Source organism: Oenanthe melanoleuca, chromosome 7, assembly GCF_029582105.1.
Source record: "Oenanthe melanoleuca isolate GR-GAL-2019-014 chromosome 7, OMel1.0, whole genome shotgun sequence".
Classification (NCBI taxonomy): domain Eukaryota; kingdom Metazoa; phylum Chordata; class Aves; order Passeriformes; family Muscicapidae; genus Oenanthe; species Oenanthe melanoleuca.
In genome coordinates, this window is record NC_079341.1 from 26,462,668 (window position 1) to 26,480,232 (window position 17,565).

The 17,565-nt window shown below is 41.8% G+C and overlaps 1 protein-coding gene across 4 annotated transcripts in view; it reads right to left on the reverse strand.

Annotated features, from left to right (window-relative positions):
- Positions 1–17,565, reverse strand: part of SEMA5B (semaphorin 5B) — a 257,508-nt gene that overhangs the window by 38,181 nt on the left and 201,762 nt on the right. For all 4 annotated transcript variants that reach the window (XM_056496469.1, XM_056496470.1, XM_056496467.1 and 1 more), the window contains exons 12-13: positions 16,149–16,356; positions 13,783–13,990 (exon numbers count right to left, since the gene is read on the reverse strand). In XM_056496469.1, the coding sequence (XP_056352444.1) occupies positions 13,783–13,990; positions 16,149–16,356 (416 nt within the window). The remainder of the gene's footprint in view (positions 1–13,782; positions 13,991–16,148; positions 16,357–17,565) is intronic.

Below are 17,565 nucleotides of genomic sequence, written 5' to 3' on the forward strand. Positions count from 1 at the left end.
TTTGACTGCTTTGAACACTGCCGTATTCATTTTTCTCCTGAATCCATATTTACAGGCTAAGTGTGTGTTCCCAACATGTGAGCTGCTAAAGAAAAATATCCAGGGCTATTGCTGCCACTAAACAGAGAAGATCAGTCACAGAAGTAGTCTGTACCAATAAAATTCAGCTGTATTGGTCGTTCCCACGAGTTGCTTTCAAATCCTTAATTTTCATTAAGAAAACATAAAGGTACAAGCCACACATCATGCATGTATTAGTGAAAGACAAAGAGAGGACTAAACCTAAAAAGATTCACAACACAATTTTTAATCTCTATGATCCATTCTCTTCTATCACACAAAAGGCTGATAAGATCTTTCAAAAAATCCCAAATGACTTGAAAACTGCCAATTAGACAGCAGCAAGGGACTGAGGAGAAAGATTCAGTTCAAGAAGTTAAACAGAAGAGTAGTAAAATGTATTCTAAGGCAAGGTATCAGTATGATTAGTGAAACATCAAAAAAAAACCCCTCCCTCAAATGCAATGAGATGTGAACTGTTTCCTCCCAGAAATCTTTGAAATCCTATTAGCCTGTAATCAGCTGCAAATGAAAAAGCAAGTCCCTCACCCACAGCTGAGAACACTCTATTAGTCTGTACTGACTCCACAGTGATTTGTCCCAAATCAAACCCCAGATTGTTTTGATGTCTGGTACCCACTGCTTTATATACATATATCTATACACAGACACAATTGTATTTTAATTATGAGTTTCCAGTTTGCTCTCCTACATTTCCTCTGCTAAAGATTTCATACACAGAGTTGTAAGGAACATAACTTCTTTTTCATGCTTTAGGAAGGTAGTTACAATGACTGTCTCTACTGTATTTTTCCTTCAGTTGCTTCAGCACACCCAGGGAAAAGGCAAAGATGATTTTACCCTAGCCCCAGGCAACAGAACATCAAATATTTACCTAGAAAATGGCTGGGAATCCTCAGTCCAAGGACACAGAAAGGACATGTGCTGCTTTGCTCGTTACTTTGGATAAAGACCCCTGTCCTGCTGTTTTGGCAACCCATACCACCCTCACCCACGAAGTGGGGCTGCTGCCACATCCAGAGCTGCCTTTGCTGTCCCACAGCCCCTCAGCAAGGGCAGCACCCATCCAATACAGAGCAGACCCTGGGGCATCTGCCCACACTCTTGACAACTTGGCACCAGAAGGAAACTGGGCAGTTTCTAAAAAGCAGAAAGAGAGAAGCAGTGGAGGGGGAGGGAGGGGGATGAGGCCCTGCTTTTCGTCAGAGAGCCTTTTGGTCAGGCTTTCAGCCCTGACACTGCATACACTATTGTTTCCAATTGCATGAAGCCATTTCACTGGGCAGCCAGCGAGCCGAGAGAGGTCATTGTCATTCATAACAGGGAAGGCTGTTGCGAGCATCACCCTATTATGATACACATTTTCTCTGAATTTAATTTATAGGAAAACATGTGCTGCATAAATTCAGGAAATAATCTCCATATGTTCTGTGCTGCAGCCCTCAGCCACTCTGCAGGCTGTAGCACACCCCAGTTGGGCACTGACCACTTTGCTGGCACTACCATAATGTATGTCGTGGAGCTAATGTGCTGCTCTTGGCTGGCTCTGGGTCCCTAACAGAGCACTCACTGAATCACAGCTCCCCTGCCTCTGCTGTGACCCCCATCAGGAACTGAGCTGCACCAGCAGGCCCTGCTGATGGGCTCTGGGAAATGCCTGGCACAGCACAGACCCTGGTCATGGGCTCTGGGCATGGTACAGACCCTGGGGAAGGGGTCTGGGAAGTGCCTGGCGCAGCACAGACCCTGGTGATGGGCTCTGGGAAATGCCTGGCACAGCACAGACCCTGGTCATGGGCTCTGGGCATGGTACAGACCCTGGTGATGGGCTCTGGGAAATGCCTGGCATGGCACAGACCCTGGTGATGGACTCTGGGCATGGCACAGACCCTGGGGATGGGCTCTGGGAAGTGCCTGGCACAGCATCGTTGGCTGGGAGCTGCAGCCAGCCCTGCATTCTGCATCGGGGTGTAACGAGTTCCTACCCAGCCCGGGCTCTGCTGGGCTGTCAAAACACACACACTGTAATTTAACAACCATCACAGCCCAGGACTTCTCATCTCATGGCAGGCCCTCAAAACCATTTGAAATCTAAAAACAAAATAGCTATGCTGTCTGCCTCCCTTCAGGACTCAGCACACTCCTCTGCCTCAACTCTGGTGAGAAACCTATTATATCAGCTGACAGCAGTACACTTAGGGGTGAGGAGAAATGTATTTACTTTCACAAAATTTAGCCCATTTTTTCTCTTTTTTAAGCAGGAAAAGCATTACAACATACGTAAGGCAAGCAAATGACATTTCTGGCAAACATTTTCAGTGAACACTTCAAAAGTCACTTTAACTTATATCCTTACAGTATCTTTAGAATATTTATATGCCTATTTATGTCATTAAAAGATATAACCACATCAGCAAACACATACCAAAAGACAAATATATGCAAGCACACATGCATACCCTAATCAAAAGGGTTCAGAAGTACACTGTCATTCTTAGTAGATCAGGCACCATGGTGTGGAAAATGCAAAGACATCACAGCATTTCCCCGTGCTCATAACACAAAATAAATTGAAGTGTTTACATGTAAATACCATTTTGCATTATGATACTGCTCACAGAGGCCACAGGGCCTGCAGTCTGGCAGGACAGTATGTAAATACTGTCAAGTAAGGTACAAAGGAAAGGAGTTAACATACAACAATGAAATTCTGATGTTTCAAAGGCAATGAGACTTCTGCCACTGGCTCAGTTGTCCAGATTTTATATTGTACATAAAGGGAGCATTTCACTTAAGTCTCCTCAGTAGCAGGCTGGGAATACCTCAAGAAACTAATGGCACACTATCCTGTTGTCTCCCACCACAATTCCCAGGGGTAGGAGCCCATTACCCCAGAAGACTACCTGAGCATAGCAGGTTAACACTGATTCTCTTGCTGCTAATGACTTAGTTAATGAAATCCTACAAACTGTGATGCTTGTGAAAGTAAAATGATGATGATGATAATACCACATGGCCCATAACCTCAGTTCCCCTCCAGCCAACTAGTAATCTCACACTCAGCAAGGACTTGGAACATCCTGATAGATATCTAAGAGGTTGGATTTATTTTGATAAGGAATTACTATCAATAGTGATGTATTTTAATTCATTACCTCACAATAAATGTCTTATGTGAGGCATAAAGGCATACACTGAAAATTTCAATTGAAAAACAATTCCATTCATGTCTCCTATTCAAGGTGGTTTTTTTCTTCAGTTCCTCATCTTCACTTACTAAGGTCATTTGCATGAAAATAAGATCTTGCTCATAAGAGCTCACCTGCTGCCTGCTGTTTGGAGCTCTAAACCTCCCAGTTGTTGGCTGGTGCAATCATTTCTACAGCAGTGATCTGGGATAACACAAAGGATTAAGACTCTGCAAGAGGAACACTCTCCACAACGCACTAAAGTCAATGGAAATTCTTACCTATGACTCAAAACAGTTTTTACATGGTCTTTGACACCTGGTGTGCTGAGCCTTCACTAATGATATGTGCTGTAAAAAGGCTTCCAGTGTGCTGATGCTGGCCAAGATCCCTTTTTTGTAATGTCCTGAATGACATCTTCTTTCAGATTCTTCATTAAAGCTTAAACATCTGTATTTCAAAAGTTTTTCATTCCCACTTTAATTTGCTCTGGGTCTAGACAGCCTCATCTTTTGGTCATTTTCCCCTGAGAGTTAAAACTTTAGACTGTATAATAAATGAATCATCAAATCAATGGAACCAGACCCAAGAGGTTAGGCTTTGACAGACCAAAGGAAAGAAGGAATTACTATAGCCTCTTCCCATTCTTACTACCAGACAGAAGACACATAAAAATGCCATTTTGTACCAAGAGCCACAAAACTAATTTGAAATATTCACAACGAAGAACTCTGCTCCTTTCATCCTTCAGGCTGTGCTTACTCTCCCGTTTTCATTTCCTCTCTTTCATTTAACTTTTTATCACTCCTTTTTTATGAGCAAATAGGAATGGAATGGCAGGACATGATGATGTGCAGAGGCAGGGCTCTAGGCCCAAGGCTGAGAAGTTGCTTCCCAAACTGTGTTTGCTCACATAACCCTGTTGCTGCACCAGGAGACAGTTCTGCATTTTTGCTCATGGGCTTGAAACCTGCAGAGAAGGTCCCATTTGTCAAGAGACATAAGAAATTGTCTCTGTACCTGGTCCTTTAGACCCCGTGGGCATCACCAGTCAGTCCATCAGAGGCACATCCTCTGGTGCAGTCAAACATTTATAACCCTGATCCTGCAAGGCACTAAGCAACGCTCAGCATCCCTGCTCAACATCTCAGGAGCATGGGCAGCACAGGAGTGCCCCTTGCTCTTTTGGGGAATATGACTTCCAATAAGAATTCCAATTCCACACTGGTTTGTTGCACTCTTAGAATGGTTACCTGCAAGGGAACAGCCCATTGCAAGCAATAAAGGGGTTTTAGCTGTGTTAGTTGTTAGCACGAGGCTGTGTTTGGCAGAGGCATTTCCTGACAAAGTTAGCTAACTGTCCCATTGCTAGCAACCTGCAGAGGGGATGAACTAAAGAAATAACCATATTAGCTTCCAGCCAACTGAATCATAATTACTGACAACCTCAATAGCCCGTGCAAGGAAGAGTGGACCTCTGTCTTCCCTAAAGCCAGATGGCATAAAAAGAGGAGAATCAAAAGGATGATCGTGGTTTAAGAAAATAAGATCATAAAGGGGGAAAATGCACCAGACATTCTAACAATCCCTCTAGTTTTGATACCTTTAAAAACTCAAACTGCAGAAATGAGTTAGTGATCTGTACAAATCCATTATCTCTCCCCATGATCAGAGAAGCCAAGTGGAACTGAGCTGCTTTAGTCAGATGCTGGTCAAGTAGCAGCTTCATTTCTCAGTTGGTGAAAATAACATATTCCATGCCAGATATTATGCCCTTTCCACATGACCAGTAGCCACATACTACATAATGAATTCACAGGGTTATTTGTGGAGCAGGGCCGTGCTTGGGAAGAGCACGCTACAGCTCACAGGTACCACCACTGTGAGGGGTGCAGTTGATGTTAATCTGGACAGACAGGTTTGGTATTTTGGCACATGATACTGGATGCAGAGGCAGAGAAGATGAAGTGTGCATGTGTCATTTATCACCCACACATGCTTAGCATCAGTGATTGCTGCTTTGCACATGATTTGTTTTGAATGCATAAATTAAAGTCATGGTGTAAAACAACCTCCAAAACTGAAGTCCATTTATGAGTCAAACACATGTTACTTATTAGAAAAAAAAGCAGTGCACCAACAGAGGATTTTCACAGGCAGTTTCATCTCATTTTCTTTTTCACATCAGGGGCCTGGGCTTGCTAGAGTTCACCTTCTGGGCTCCCATTTTCAATATCACTTTAATCGATTGAGGTTTATAGATTATGGCCTCGCACAAGCTACACAACTATTCAATTTCTTACTTTCTGACATCCCATTCCATCATCTTCTAGCAACAGTGACTTCTTTATTGGATAGGAATTTATTTTTATTTTTAAAGCTGTGAAATAAAACAACATTCCATTTATTCAAACATGAAGATTAATGCCATCTCTGATTAAATCTGGATTTATGTTTACATTAGTAGAACAGATTAGTAAAAAAAAAAAAAAGAGTGTTCCTTCACGAACACTTTCAGAAACTGTTGTCACTGTGCCAAACAAAACTGACCTCTAATAATAACAAAAGTACAGAGGGTCTCTGACTACTAGTGACAGGATCATTCATCCACAAGAAAACTCAGATGCTATTGAAGTCCTAATGAAAGGAATAGCCAGAAGGAATTGCTGAATGTGGGGCATGTTTGTCTGGGTTGCGAAGCACCACCGTTTCCAAGCCTGAGCAGGCTTTTGAGCCTTAAGAAGACATGCTCCCCAGGGCTGCCACAAGGGAAGAGGCAGAGGGGACCAGGCATCCTTTTGGAAAGGCAGCTTGGGCAAATCAGTGCACTCAAGTGTTACTCCCTGTCTCTGCCCTGTGTCAGTCAGTGTCTGGTGGCAGCTGTCATATTCAGACGTGCTCTGCTTCTGCTCTGTGGCTGCAGATTTGAGACCTCTGTGTGAACATGGCAAATTGCTGCAGTTTGGTGGTGTGGGTGGAGACAAGGAAAGTGTGGCTTAGGAAAGAGCAAATCCACTGCAAGGGATGCAGACAGGCACTTTATGTAGTCTCTGCAAGATGCTGATGATTTAAGAACACAAGTTACACTAAAATGGGAACTTTGGATGGGAAAGAAAATTGCTAAGGCAGAAAACTTAGAAAGCAGTGTGAACGATGATAAAGAAACCTGAAAATAGCCTACAGTTGTCACCTAGGCTGCACAAAGTAATCCATATTCAAGCAGCTCCTTTGTGAAAGTTGGATTTTGTTAAGATCTGGGTAATTATTTTTTGCTCAACAAGATGCAGATTAATCTAGATAGAGCCTTTATAGATTAATGCATCTTGGAAAAGTCAAATAAATATTAGACCATGCATTACAGTCTGAAGATCAAACACATCTCCCTTCTAGTGCAGGGATATTTTAACACTGTATAAGGGGCAAAATGGTCCTGCTACACCATCAAACAATGTTCATTCCTCTTTTTCACATGAGAATATCACTTAAGTAAATGGATATTCTCGAAATCCAGCTTTTCCTCTTGCAAACTGGAGTGTTCCCATAGTTCTACAATACTCGGGTATTTCGATAGAAGATACCAGACTGTACAATATTATATTTTTCTATAACCCATACATATTTTATGTATTTATATGTACTTAAATTTTAAACTTGAACCAGCAAAACCAAATTTGCTCTGACTCCAGATACTTCCTTTTCTCCAAACAGGTAAAACAGCACATCTCCTCATAAAAAGTTAATGATTCATCTGTAGCAATACATTAATTCAGTATTAACATTGGACACATTTGTGTTTTACCCTCCAAATTCTGCCTGAAGCTTTAGACATAAAGAAAACCAGCCATAGCAGCAGTAAGACTGCAGACCCTTTCATCAGGAGCCACAATACTGAATGTGACCATTGCTTAGAATACAAATCTTATGACATAATAGTAGCAAATGGCAAGAATTGACAGATGCAATGGGTATATGCCCTGGGGCTTGCTGGTAGCTTTAGTTATTAATCTTGTTTGTATAACAATAGCATCAATGTCATCCTAACATAACATATTCCAAGAAAACTACATGCTTTCCTGTCAGTTGCCACTGTGTTGAAAGTAATTTCACACAGCCCACCTAGCAGGCATCAGATGGTAATGACTTTTAGACAGCATTGATCTGAGCTGGCCTAAAGCCAACCTCCTAGAGGTAAAAGGATCCGTGCACTAAACTGTTCCTAAGTCATGTTGGCAGGATGCTTTAAAAATAGGGAGCAAACAAAAGCCTTGGCATGTTCAACCAATGTCCTCCCTCCTGGCAAACCCAAAATTCATTGGCAACCTAGTCATGATGGGAAGGAGAAAAAAGGAAGTGAGTCCTCAAATCAGCTGATTTTGTTTGGCTTTTTCTGAAGTGACCTTCAGCTGTTTCAGCAATTGTATTACACTGGACTCCAGCTATTACTGAATTCCCCTTCTATTCACTCAGGGTCATTTCCAGATTTCAGAACTAGAAGTGGGAGCCCAAAAGTGTACAGGCTGCTTAAAAATAATGTAATACACATCATTGGTTTGAGCATTTAGTAGGAATGAGAAAAGCTAAAATAATTCATCTGGTTGGGAGCAGAGCCCCTTCCTATTTTGCATCCTCTCTTTTTCAGCAACACACGCACCAGAAATCTCAGCACAGGCTTATTCCTCAAACTCAGCCTCTTGCTGGTTTCCCTGCTGGCCCCACACTGCATTTCTCTCCTCACTGCTATTTGTGATTCCTTCATACTTAAATGCCATCCACAAAGTATGCTATTTTCTTTCTTCCATGCCATTAAAGATAATGTCAAATAAGATGAAACTGAAAACCAATCTCTCTGGCATCTTACAGAAAACATGCCCCAGCTCACTACCTCACTGCTTATCCTTGTCTGCTTTTTATTTCCAATTTCAGACACATCCCTTTCCCAGACCATTCAAGTCAAGCTCTCCAACTGCTATTCTGAAAGCCATGTTCCTTAGACCTTACCATCCCTTCAAATCTTAGAGGTCCATATCCTGCAAATAGTATGGATGCACTTAACTTTACATATATAAACAGCTACATTAAAGAAAATGGGAGTAATTGCCTGCTACAGCAGATGCAAATGTGTTGTCAGGCTACAGAAAATGGTATAATTTTGTACTTCTATTTAAAGAACACAGATCCATTTCATCTACAAACTTCATTCTTTCCAAGAGCTTTAGTGATCATGGTTCTGTTTGATGTCTTCATTCTCTGTCAGTGGGAGTCTCACTATTTTCTTAAATGCAACTAGAATGTCAAACCAGATGTTTAAGTGATTTATTCTGATGTATTATTGGATACTGTGGATGACAAAACATTGGGCTGAGCACTCTCCTTTCTGCCTATGTAGTCTTCCAAAGCTTTGCAGCATTACTGGTGATACAATAATTAGCTAATTCCCTTAATTGTGGAGAGGCCATATCAGCCAGAACAGATGGAAATTAATGATTAAGCTTTATCACAACATTTTTGTAGTCTGTTACCTTTCCTTTTGCCTCTATTTTTAAACGGATATAATGTGCTGAATTTTTTTTAAAACTCTCAGGGAAAAGCTCTTCAAATCAAAATCTGGGCCAGATTTTCAACAGCCTCAGCTAAGAAAAAGGTGTTGGATTTCAAGATCTTTGATGAACAATCTGGCCATCAGTGTTACCTCAGCGATCTGCTGGATGCTGGGCTCTACTGAACAAGTGTCTCTGTTGTTTCCTCCCCTATCTGTTGAAACATTTTTCTTTTTACCCAACAATAGTTCATTGTTTGTACTTCAAGGAACTCTCATCATTCTGATGAAGAAGTCAGAGGATTTCCAGCCTGTATTCAATTAAATCCTTCCCCAAAACTAGAAATTTTTTAGATGTCTTCCCAGTCTACGTTATTTCTCCAAATAAATTCCCTAATATTTCACTCCTGAAATACGGTAATAGGTTTTAGAATCCTACATTCAAGTGCTTCACTCCTTTGTTACAGAGGATTTTCTATCATATAAGGCTTTTTTTAAAAAAGAACATAACATTAAGCTCCAAAGCAATCCTCCATATAATATCTCAACTCTGTCAAAGTTGGACTTGGTACAGTGATTGTGCTTGGAGCTATAGTTCCACTTTGGAGAGAGAGAGAGGGCAGAAAACTCTCTGCTTTTTTAGTGTAGCTGCTGACCCTTTTCTACCAAAAACTCCCTGGAGCCATTTCAGGACTTACTCACCTATATGTACTTAGTTTGTCTGATCACTGGCCCAGAGCTATTTAGAGGTGAGCTGTGCTTCTCTCACAGATATCAAGTCAGCAAATAAGAGTCCTTGTCAGCTGAGTCATTTCTGTCAGCTTTGCATTAAGTACCATGGCTGGAGGGGATGTGCAGCAGAATTTAGGCCAAGCAAGAGGGCAAAAACCACACAACAGCAAATTCCCTGCAATCAGGTCAAAAAGCAAGCAAGGACTCAGGTAAGAGCATCTCATAGCTGTGTGCAAGGGGAGCTGGCTCTGGAAGCAGGAGGATCCACCCTGGCATGAAGGTAACCTGAGGTGGCACTGACACAGCCTGGGAAATGCACACAGCACAGCAGGGAGAGCACAGGCAAGGCAAACTATCCTCAGAACCACGGTGTACATCCAAAATTGCAACTTGCATCATGTTAACGGCAAGTTTTATGCAGAAAAAAATTATGGAAGGAGAAAGAGGAAGGAAGGAAGGAATGAATATCAAGATAAAGTGCATTAAAATAAACTGCTCAGAACAGGGACAGGAGAAGGGGTAGGTATTCAAGAGACCATCTGGTCTTATTTCCAAATATTTTCTTTTCCTCATTTAAATGTGCAGTCAAAATCCTTGGCCCACCTCAGGGTTTCTGTCTGCTCAGAGGCCCATGGTTCTGATGCTGCAAAGAGTCAATAGAAAGAGATCATAAACTACTCCCTGTAACAACCAGCTTCATTTTCCTATCTGTCTGAATGCAATTCTAAAAATTAATAACTGCACCTCAGCCATTGGAAAAATTACTGAACTATGCCTTACAGATACATCCCACCTGAAAGTAATGCTGCAGATCTGAGGTCTTCAGCTCTCTGAAATTCAGATTTGGAATTTTGTTCAGGCACATTCTAAAGATATAGTGGTGTCAGTGATAAAGCTGCAGTACAGGTTCTTCAAATATTCCTCACCAAAGCTTGGGGGCAACTTGAGGTAAAAAAAAAAAAAAATAAAAAAATCGAAGCTCATTTGAAAATTGCAGGGAAGTTACAAAGATTTCAAAGCAATGCAAAATTCAGCAGCAAGCACAGCCAAACTACCACCCAGCAAAGCAGCCTTCTAAACATTCTGCATATTCAAAGGGCTTGTAGGTTTTGCTCATGTTGGACATTTTCCTAAGAGTCTCCAGTGAGTGGGGAACAGCACTGAAGAGAGCAGGAAAGACAAACAGCAGGAACACAAGGCACAAGAGAAGGTCCCTGCAGCCAAGTCCAGCCTGTAAATTTGGGCAGCTGACATTACAGATGTCCTCCCGCTGTCCTGTTGCTAAGAGTGGCTGTTCTGAAAAGACGGACTGAGACAGGTCGGTGGGCACACACAAAACACTGCTCAGACACCCACTGCATCAAGACATGGGCTGAGTTACTGGTCACCATTTAATAGATTAAATCGGTGCCGTGTCAGTAAACAAACAGCAAAGGAGATGGCAGGAATCCTTATCCCTTTCCATCTCTTCCGTTTGCTGCTGTTTCTCCCTCTGCCCCAATTCTGAGCCTCAGTACCAAGCCCCGAGGTTTTAAAGCAGCAGAGCAGCAAAGATCGCTGGTCGGGATCAATGCTAGGGTCAATTTTCTCTCGATACACGATTGCCTGTTCCAGGCAGGAGGGGGAAGGCAAGTTGAAGGCAACAGCTCTGTATCAGCAATCACAAACCCACATCAGCCCCCAGGGTCTAAAAGGCTGAAAAGTTTCCTGATAACAGAAGGCAGAGCCAACAACTAACAATGTGGTATTCCTGCCTGGGAGGCACGAATTCTCTCCATCACCTCCAAGCTTCCCGAGCCGCCCTACCAAAACAATTACATTATAAAAGCTGCTGAAACCAGAGCTTTTCGAGGGTGCCAGTCACGAAGTCACAGCACAACAAAAAAGTAAGCAGGGAGTGTTGTAGGGGCGGGAGCCCTTCTTCCCATAGTGGCTGAATATTGGCGTGTATTAAATATAGACACAACAATAAGCAATAAATCACAGCCCAGGAGAAGTGCCAGGTGGAATGCACTGAAGGAAATTAAAATATCCTTCTTGATACTGTTCAGGATTGAAAGAAATACAAAGGAGGTCAAATTGACTTATCACCTACATAGCCAGGATGCTAAGGGGAGAAAAGGTTTCAACACCTGCAGGTGAAAAAAAATTGCAGTTGAATAATTTCCTAGAAAAAAACAAAAACAAAACAAAAAACCAGAAAAATCCCAAAACCCCCGAAAAACAAACAAACAAACAAACAAAAAAAATCCCACAACAAAAACAAACAAAAAATCCTCCCAAAAAACTGCTTAGCCTAAAATGTTATAATAATATCATAAACATCCTATCAAACAAATAAATAAATTATGGAATTTCTTGGCTTTCCTACATTTTTTTCTTTTTTCCTTCCTTTTTCTACATGTACAATCCCCCCACAAGACTCATGTACAAAGGATCCTTTGCAATGTACACAATGGTCAGCACTCAAATTCAGCAAATTCTGCCCTGCCACATCACATCCCACCATGGCAACAGGAGACCCTACCTCATGTACCTTGCTATTGCCTTGTGGCTGGGTTTTGCTGATTTCTATCATGAAACTAGCCCAGTGGAGGCAAAATTTGAGTCTCTCAGCCCTGAAGAACTTGGCTATTTTCTTGTTTCGCTCAAAACTGCCTCCAGAAAATTTGTTTTAGGAAAAAAACAGTACTGGTATACAAAGTTCACAGTAATTTCAGCCAGGACTCAGTGCCATACAGTTCATGAAACTGAGGTTGCTTTTGGTCACCAGCAGGCAAGGGAAGCTCTGTGAGCATTTTTGGTTTCTGTTTTGCTGGGATAAGCTTATACAAGGCTGCTCTGCAGCCTCCAGGACCTAAATATGGTGGTCCTGTGAGATACCCCACCCATCTGCTCTCCAGTCACTGTTTTTTTTCTTGCTTGCCCCATTTTAAGGCAATTCAACAAACCTCCAACATTTGAATTTTAATGGAAGTGTCATACAAAGTACTTGGGCAGGATGAAAACTGGACAGCATCTATAAATTACTGGAAAGCTGAACTCGAGATTAGGGAAGGGAAGGAAGAACTCATTTATCTTGAAACTGGATCATATATATGTATACACACATAAATATTCTCAGACTGAGACTACACAGGACAGCCTGAAAAGGACAGCTGTTATGTTCTACCTTTTAAAATCTCTGCTTTTAAGGGCTAAGGATGGCATTTTCCAGCTGTGGTTTTCTCTTAGTAAACACTTTTGTGTCTGTCTGTTTTAGACACACGTGGATTTAGTACAAGCTGATAGACAAACTCTACTTGTTGAAAATAAGATTATGATGACATTTTCTTTATCAGTTTTTTTGGCAAGAGAAGAGGGACATCTTGCAGTAGGCCATGGAAGAGGGAATCCGTTTAAATGTTGCTAACAAAATCCTTCCTCTTGTCTAGCACAGAGGACATCAGTTTCACACAAAACTCTCACAGAGGAAAGCAAGGCAAAAGCATGAGAGGAGAAGGAAAGTATTTTCAAGAGATGTAAACAAGTAAATGCCCGCAGCACCTGGTGAGATTATTTGAGCATTTGTCTCAAACAGTTGCTATCACACTTTTTCACCTGCTTAAATGATGGAGAGGCACCATTTGGATGCAAAAACCTTCTACAGTTTTCTGTGGAAGACTGCTCTGGAGCCAAGGCAGACAATTAGGAAAAGTCGTTTTTCCTACTCTCTTTATAAGGTACAATCAAGGCACAGAATCTATCCAGGTGTCACAAATAGTTGAGATGAACTATTGATTTCCAAAAGCAATAACAAGTTGCCACACAGCCCAGCCCTGCCTCATCATATGTTTGAGAGGTGATCACTCAGATAAGCAAGGAAAGGCTGGCTGCAACCCAAATTCAGAAACCTTCAGCCATTCTGCCAATAAGAACCACCAGGAAAACATATGGACTTAATAAAACCAACACTATAATATGAAGTTTAAAAAAAAAAAAAAAAAGAAGGAAATATTGTAAGGTCTTCCTTGGTAAACATCTGATTAATTTCTGAGGAGGACTAATTAACATTTACCCAAAAAAAATTGCTTATCCTCATTGCTCCTGGCATGCATGCATCTATCAGGAGATGCACTTCAGCAGTGGTTTTTGTCTCTCATTGATGAAACAAAAATCTAAACCCAATCAGACTGGAACATGTTACCTTGGTGCTTTTTCTCTTTAACCAGAAGTGGTATATATTAGAGCTGTAAATTTACTTACCCTTCTGTTCTGTACATGGAGCATCTCTCCAAAGGAATTTTTAGCACTCCATTATTTAGACCCACAAAGAGTGACCTGTCACTGTGTAGGATTTGGAGACTTTTGATTGCCTCTTGTTGTCCATCAGGGAGGATCTGCATTTCCTCTAAATAACAACTCCTCAGGCTCCTGTTAGTGGTAGAAAGGGCCTTCAAGATGGTGCCATACTCTAATAGAAAAAGAAACAAGGCACAAGTAAATCTTGGAGGCAATGACTTCATTTCATACCTGCCTAAAGAGTGATATACTAATGTTATCTTTACAGAGCTCGTTTAACCTAGTCCTGGGTCACCTGCTGCCCATGGTAGAGAGCTCCAACCACATCATTACAATCCTCAGCAGGAACCACCTGAGAATGCACTTAAATGGGAATTCAGAAGGATGTGAACCATCTGGAGAGTGAGTACCTGGCAATTTTTCCCAGCTGGAGCACTGAGGCAGAGAAGTCTGGTCCCATTAGCAGTGAGTTACAGAGCAAGGTGACCCAGGATGGCAAGAATAATTTCTGGTGTCTTGAGTCTGTATTTCTATTGGTTTATGGAGCAGATCAGTGTGATTTGATATCATGACAAATGATAACAGATGCAGCAGCCCTGCTGGAAATCTCTGAGGTTCCATAATGACTGCATGGGTCACAGACCTAATTGATCCTCTTCCTGGAAGAAGCCAGTTTGACAAAGGGATGTTACAGCATGAGGTGTGCATACACAGAAACATACATGTTTGTGCTGATAGTGCTCTTACCTAAACAATTTAAAGATCTGTTAAACTGTGGGAGATTAATGCACACCACTTTTCATTGAAACCCCCGAGAGGTCTGTCCACCTGATTGTTCCTGAAACGTAATCCTTCTGTTCCAGTAACTTCTGCATTGGTGCCAAAGCCCAGCAATTTATAGTGGTGAGATTGGCTGCTATGTGAAGTTTCCCTTTCATTTATATGTGGAACAAGACTTAAGTTTGGGCTTAGTCTCAGGACTGGGTTTGTGTTCAGGGCTGCCTCTGGGAAGAGCTGACCCTGAGATTAGCTCAGGTGGTTAGAGCATGTTGCTAGTATTGGCACTGTAGCATTTCACATTTAAACATTTCCAGCAGATCTTACTCTTCAGCCACCACTAACCAGGGACATAAAGCAAACATGAGTAAGCAGTTAAGGTTATGGCATTGGACCTTTCTACACTAATGATACAAGGTAGGAAGTATTCCAACTTTCTATATGGCTTTGTAGCTTGGACTCCTCACTTTAAATATCAAGATATCATATTGGCAGAACCATGTTGTATTTCCATTTAAGTACAATCTTCTCATCATAATCAATGTTCATGGATTTCCCATACTGGGAGTGTTGCTAGAACATATAAATAATAAACCAAGATGATCACTTTTGAAATAGGTGGTGGTAAAAGTTAGATAAATTATGACACAGTCTTAAAAGTCCATTCTCCTAAACATGAGAATGAGGCAATGATTCTGCATTCAGATGTGAGATTAAATTAACACTTATGGAAGCAATCCATCTTATTCTAAAGTCAAAGCTTCTGCAGTAGAGGATGACAACATTATACCCATGAGGCTGGCCATATGCTCTGATTAATCAAACTATTTAATTTAACCTCTATCATTAGTACAAATATGGGCTAAGACAACCATTTGTAACATTTTGTCCTTCTTCATCATCTTCACTTATCCAAGATACCTGTGCTTTTCAGAAAAGGCAATATGTCCTGCTAATTAGAGGATGGAAGTCAAAATCAAGAGACTAAATCATACACTTAATTCTACCACTGGCTTGCTATGCTCCCACAAAAAAGCACTTGCCTTAGCTTCCCTATCTGCTTTAAACTTCAGTGCATGCCCATTCCTGAAAGCACTGGGAGTCACATTCCAGTAGGGATGTGGAAGTGCAAAGAAAGAAGTAATTGAATCCCTGGGCAAGCCTGGGGGTTATGCATTATTGTTGTTTATTCAGAGACAGGTCTGTCATAGCACCGAGGCAACTGACGTGCATGAAACCACAGAGAACTCCAGCGACCTCTGCTCTTCCCTGTGGTTATTTGTTAGCCTGATTAGTTGAAACATGCTTTTATAAGGAGGGAGAAAAATATTATTGTTCTTTTCAAACACAGTGGAGATTTATAGTTTGATCACTTGGGACTCTGCCTGAAGTCCTCCATCCTGCTTTTAATTTACTCAGGCAAACAACTTCCATGAGGTTTTGTACCAAAATCATGTTGAATGGCAGCTGTGTAAGGACTTCACAACTGAGCTCTCAGGGCTGCTAGGTTTCAAGCAAGGAGGAGGAGCTGCTTCAAGCCCTCATGTTCTTACCTGTTCCAATATACATGACATGGTAGAGAGTGTCCTTCCCCTGGACAATATCCACCACCAGTTTGGAAAATCGGATGCTGTCCTGCGTCACGTAGGGATCCACAGTCACAGGCTGCACCACATCGTTCATCAGGAACAGGCGCTGTGCGTCCTGCAGGACTCTCTCCGTCAGGTTCTCATTAGGGCTGTCATCGTTCAGCGTCCCACACTAAATACAGAAGACTGAATTTCAGAATATGCATCTTCTCCCCAGCCCAGCATGGAAACTCATGTCCTGTTCATTTCCTGGGGAGGTGGGTCTGTGTGAGTCACAGGATCAGGCATGTAGCCTGATCATAGGTCTTTAGCCTAGATTTGGCCAGTAGCCCACTCTTTTGAAAACTTTTCTCCTGGGTGGTCCACTGACCAGCAATGTGGAGTTTCATTTCCTTGTGATACCCTCAACCAGCACAGCAGAAGGGAAAAAGGCTTTAACAAACAGTGGAGAAAAAGAAAGAATTAAAACTAGCTGTAGAAAGATTTAAAGGTAGCAGTGGAGAAAAAGTTTTCGTGGTGATAAATCCTTGAAACATTTCAGACAATCTTCAGACTCTACCTGCCATCTCAGTCTGTACAATGAACAAAACCTGGAGTTTAAAAAACCTGAAAATGGACTAGTTTTGCATCAAAGAACCAAACTTGCCACACTCCTTTTCTCTGATGTGCTCCCCTCTGGACAGGCCCCTCAGCTGCATCTGAAGCAAGGAAGGTTAACCACAAACACCACACCTCACACTCTTCTCTCCTGACCAAGCCATAACTACTCATCCTCCAGCACCAAGGGAGGCACTGAAACAGGACTCAATTCCCTTGTCCAGAGAGAACAGGGGAGAAAAAGAGCTCATCTGGTGTCTTTTAAACATTGCAAGTCCTACCAGGTGGACAATGCATTTTGAGGTCTGAGTTTCCATCTTAGATTAATCTCTAGAACTCAGCATTTTCAAAATCCAGTGCTAGTTTTTTGGCCCATGTCAATAGCTGAGGCTGGATCTCACTCTTCCCCACAATACCATGCATGGAGGGCAGAAAATGTATTACTCCAAAAGGTGGCAGGGTGACTGGTTATTTATCTTCTCAAGACCATGGGAGACAGTGGTACAACTAAATTCTTCCAAGTCCTATATTCAGTCTATGAACAACTTCACTACTCACTAAATGAAACTCACACCTGAGCAATTTCACTAGAAATAAAATCCCACACATTTCTTTTTCTTCATTTTGGGTCCAGGTGTTTGGGCTTTCCTTGAAGGAAAGTCAGAATACTGAGAATTATGATGCTGATTTACAGCAGTTGAGCTGCAGTGTACGAATTTCCCACGTGCATCACAGCAACCCTTGGTGGTATTGCTGCCTTTCCCAGGTACACCATGCAGCCCTT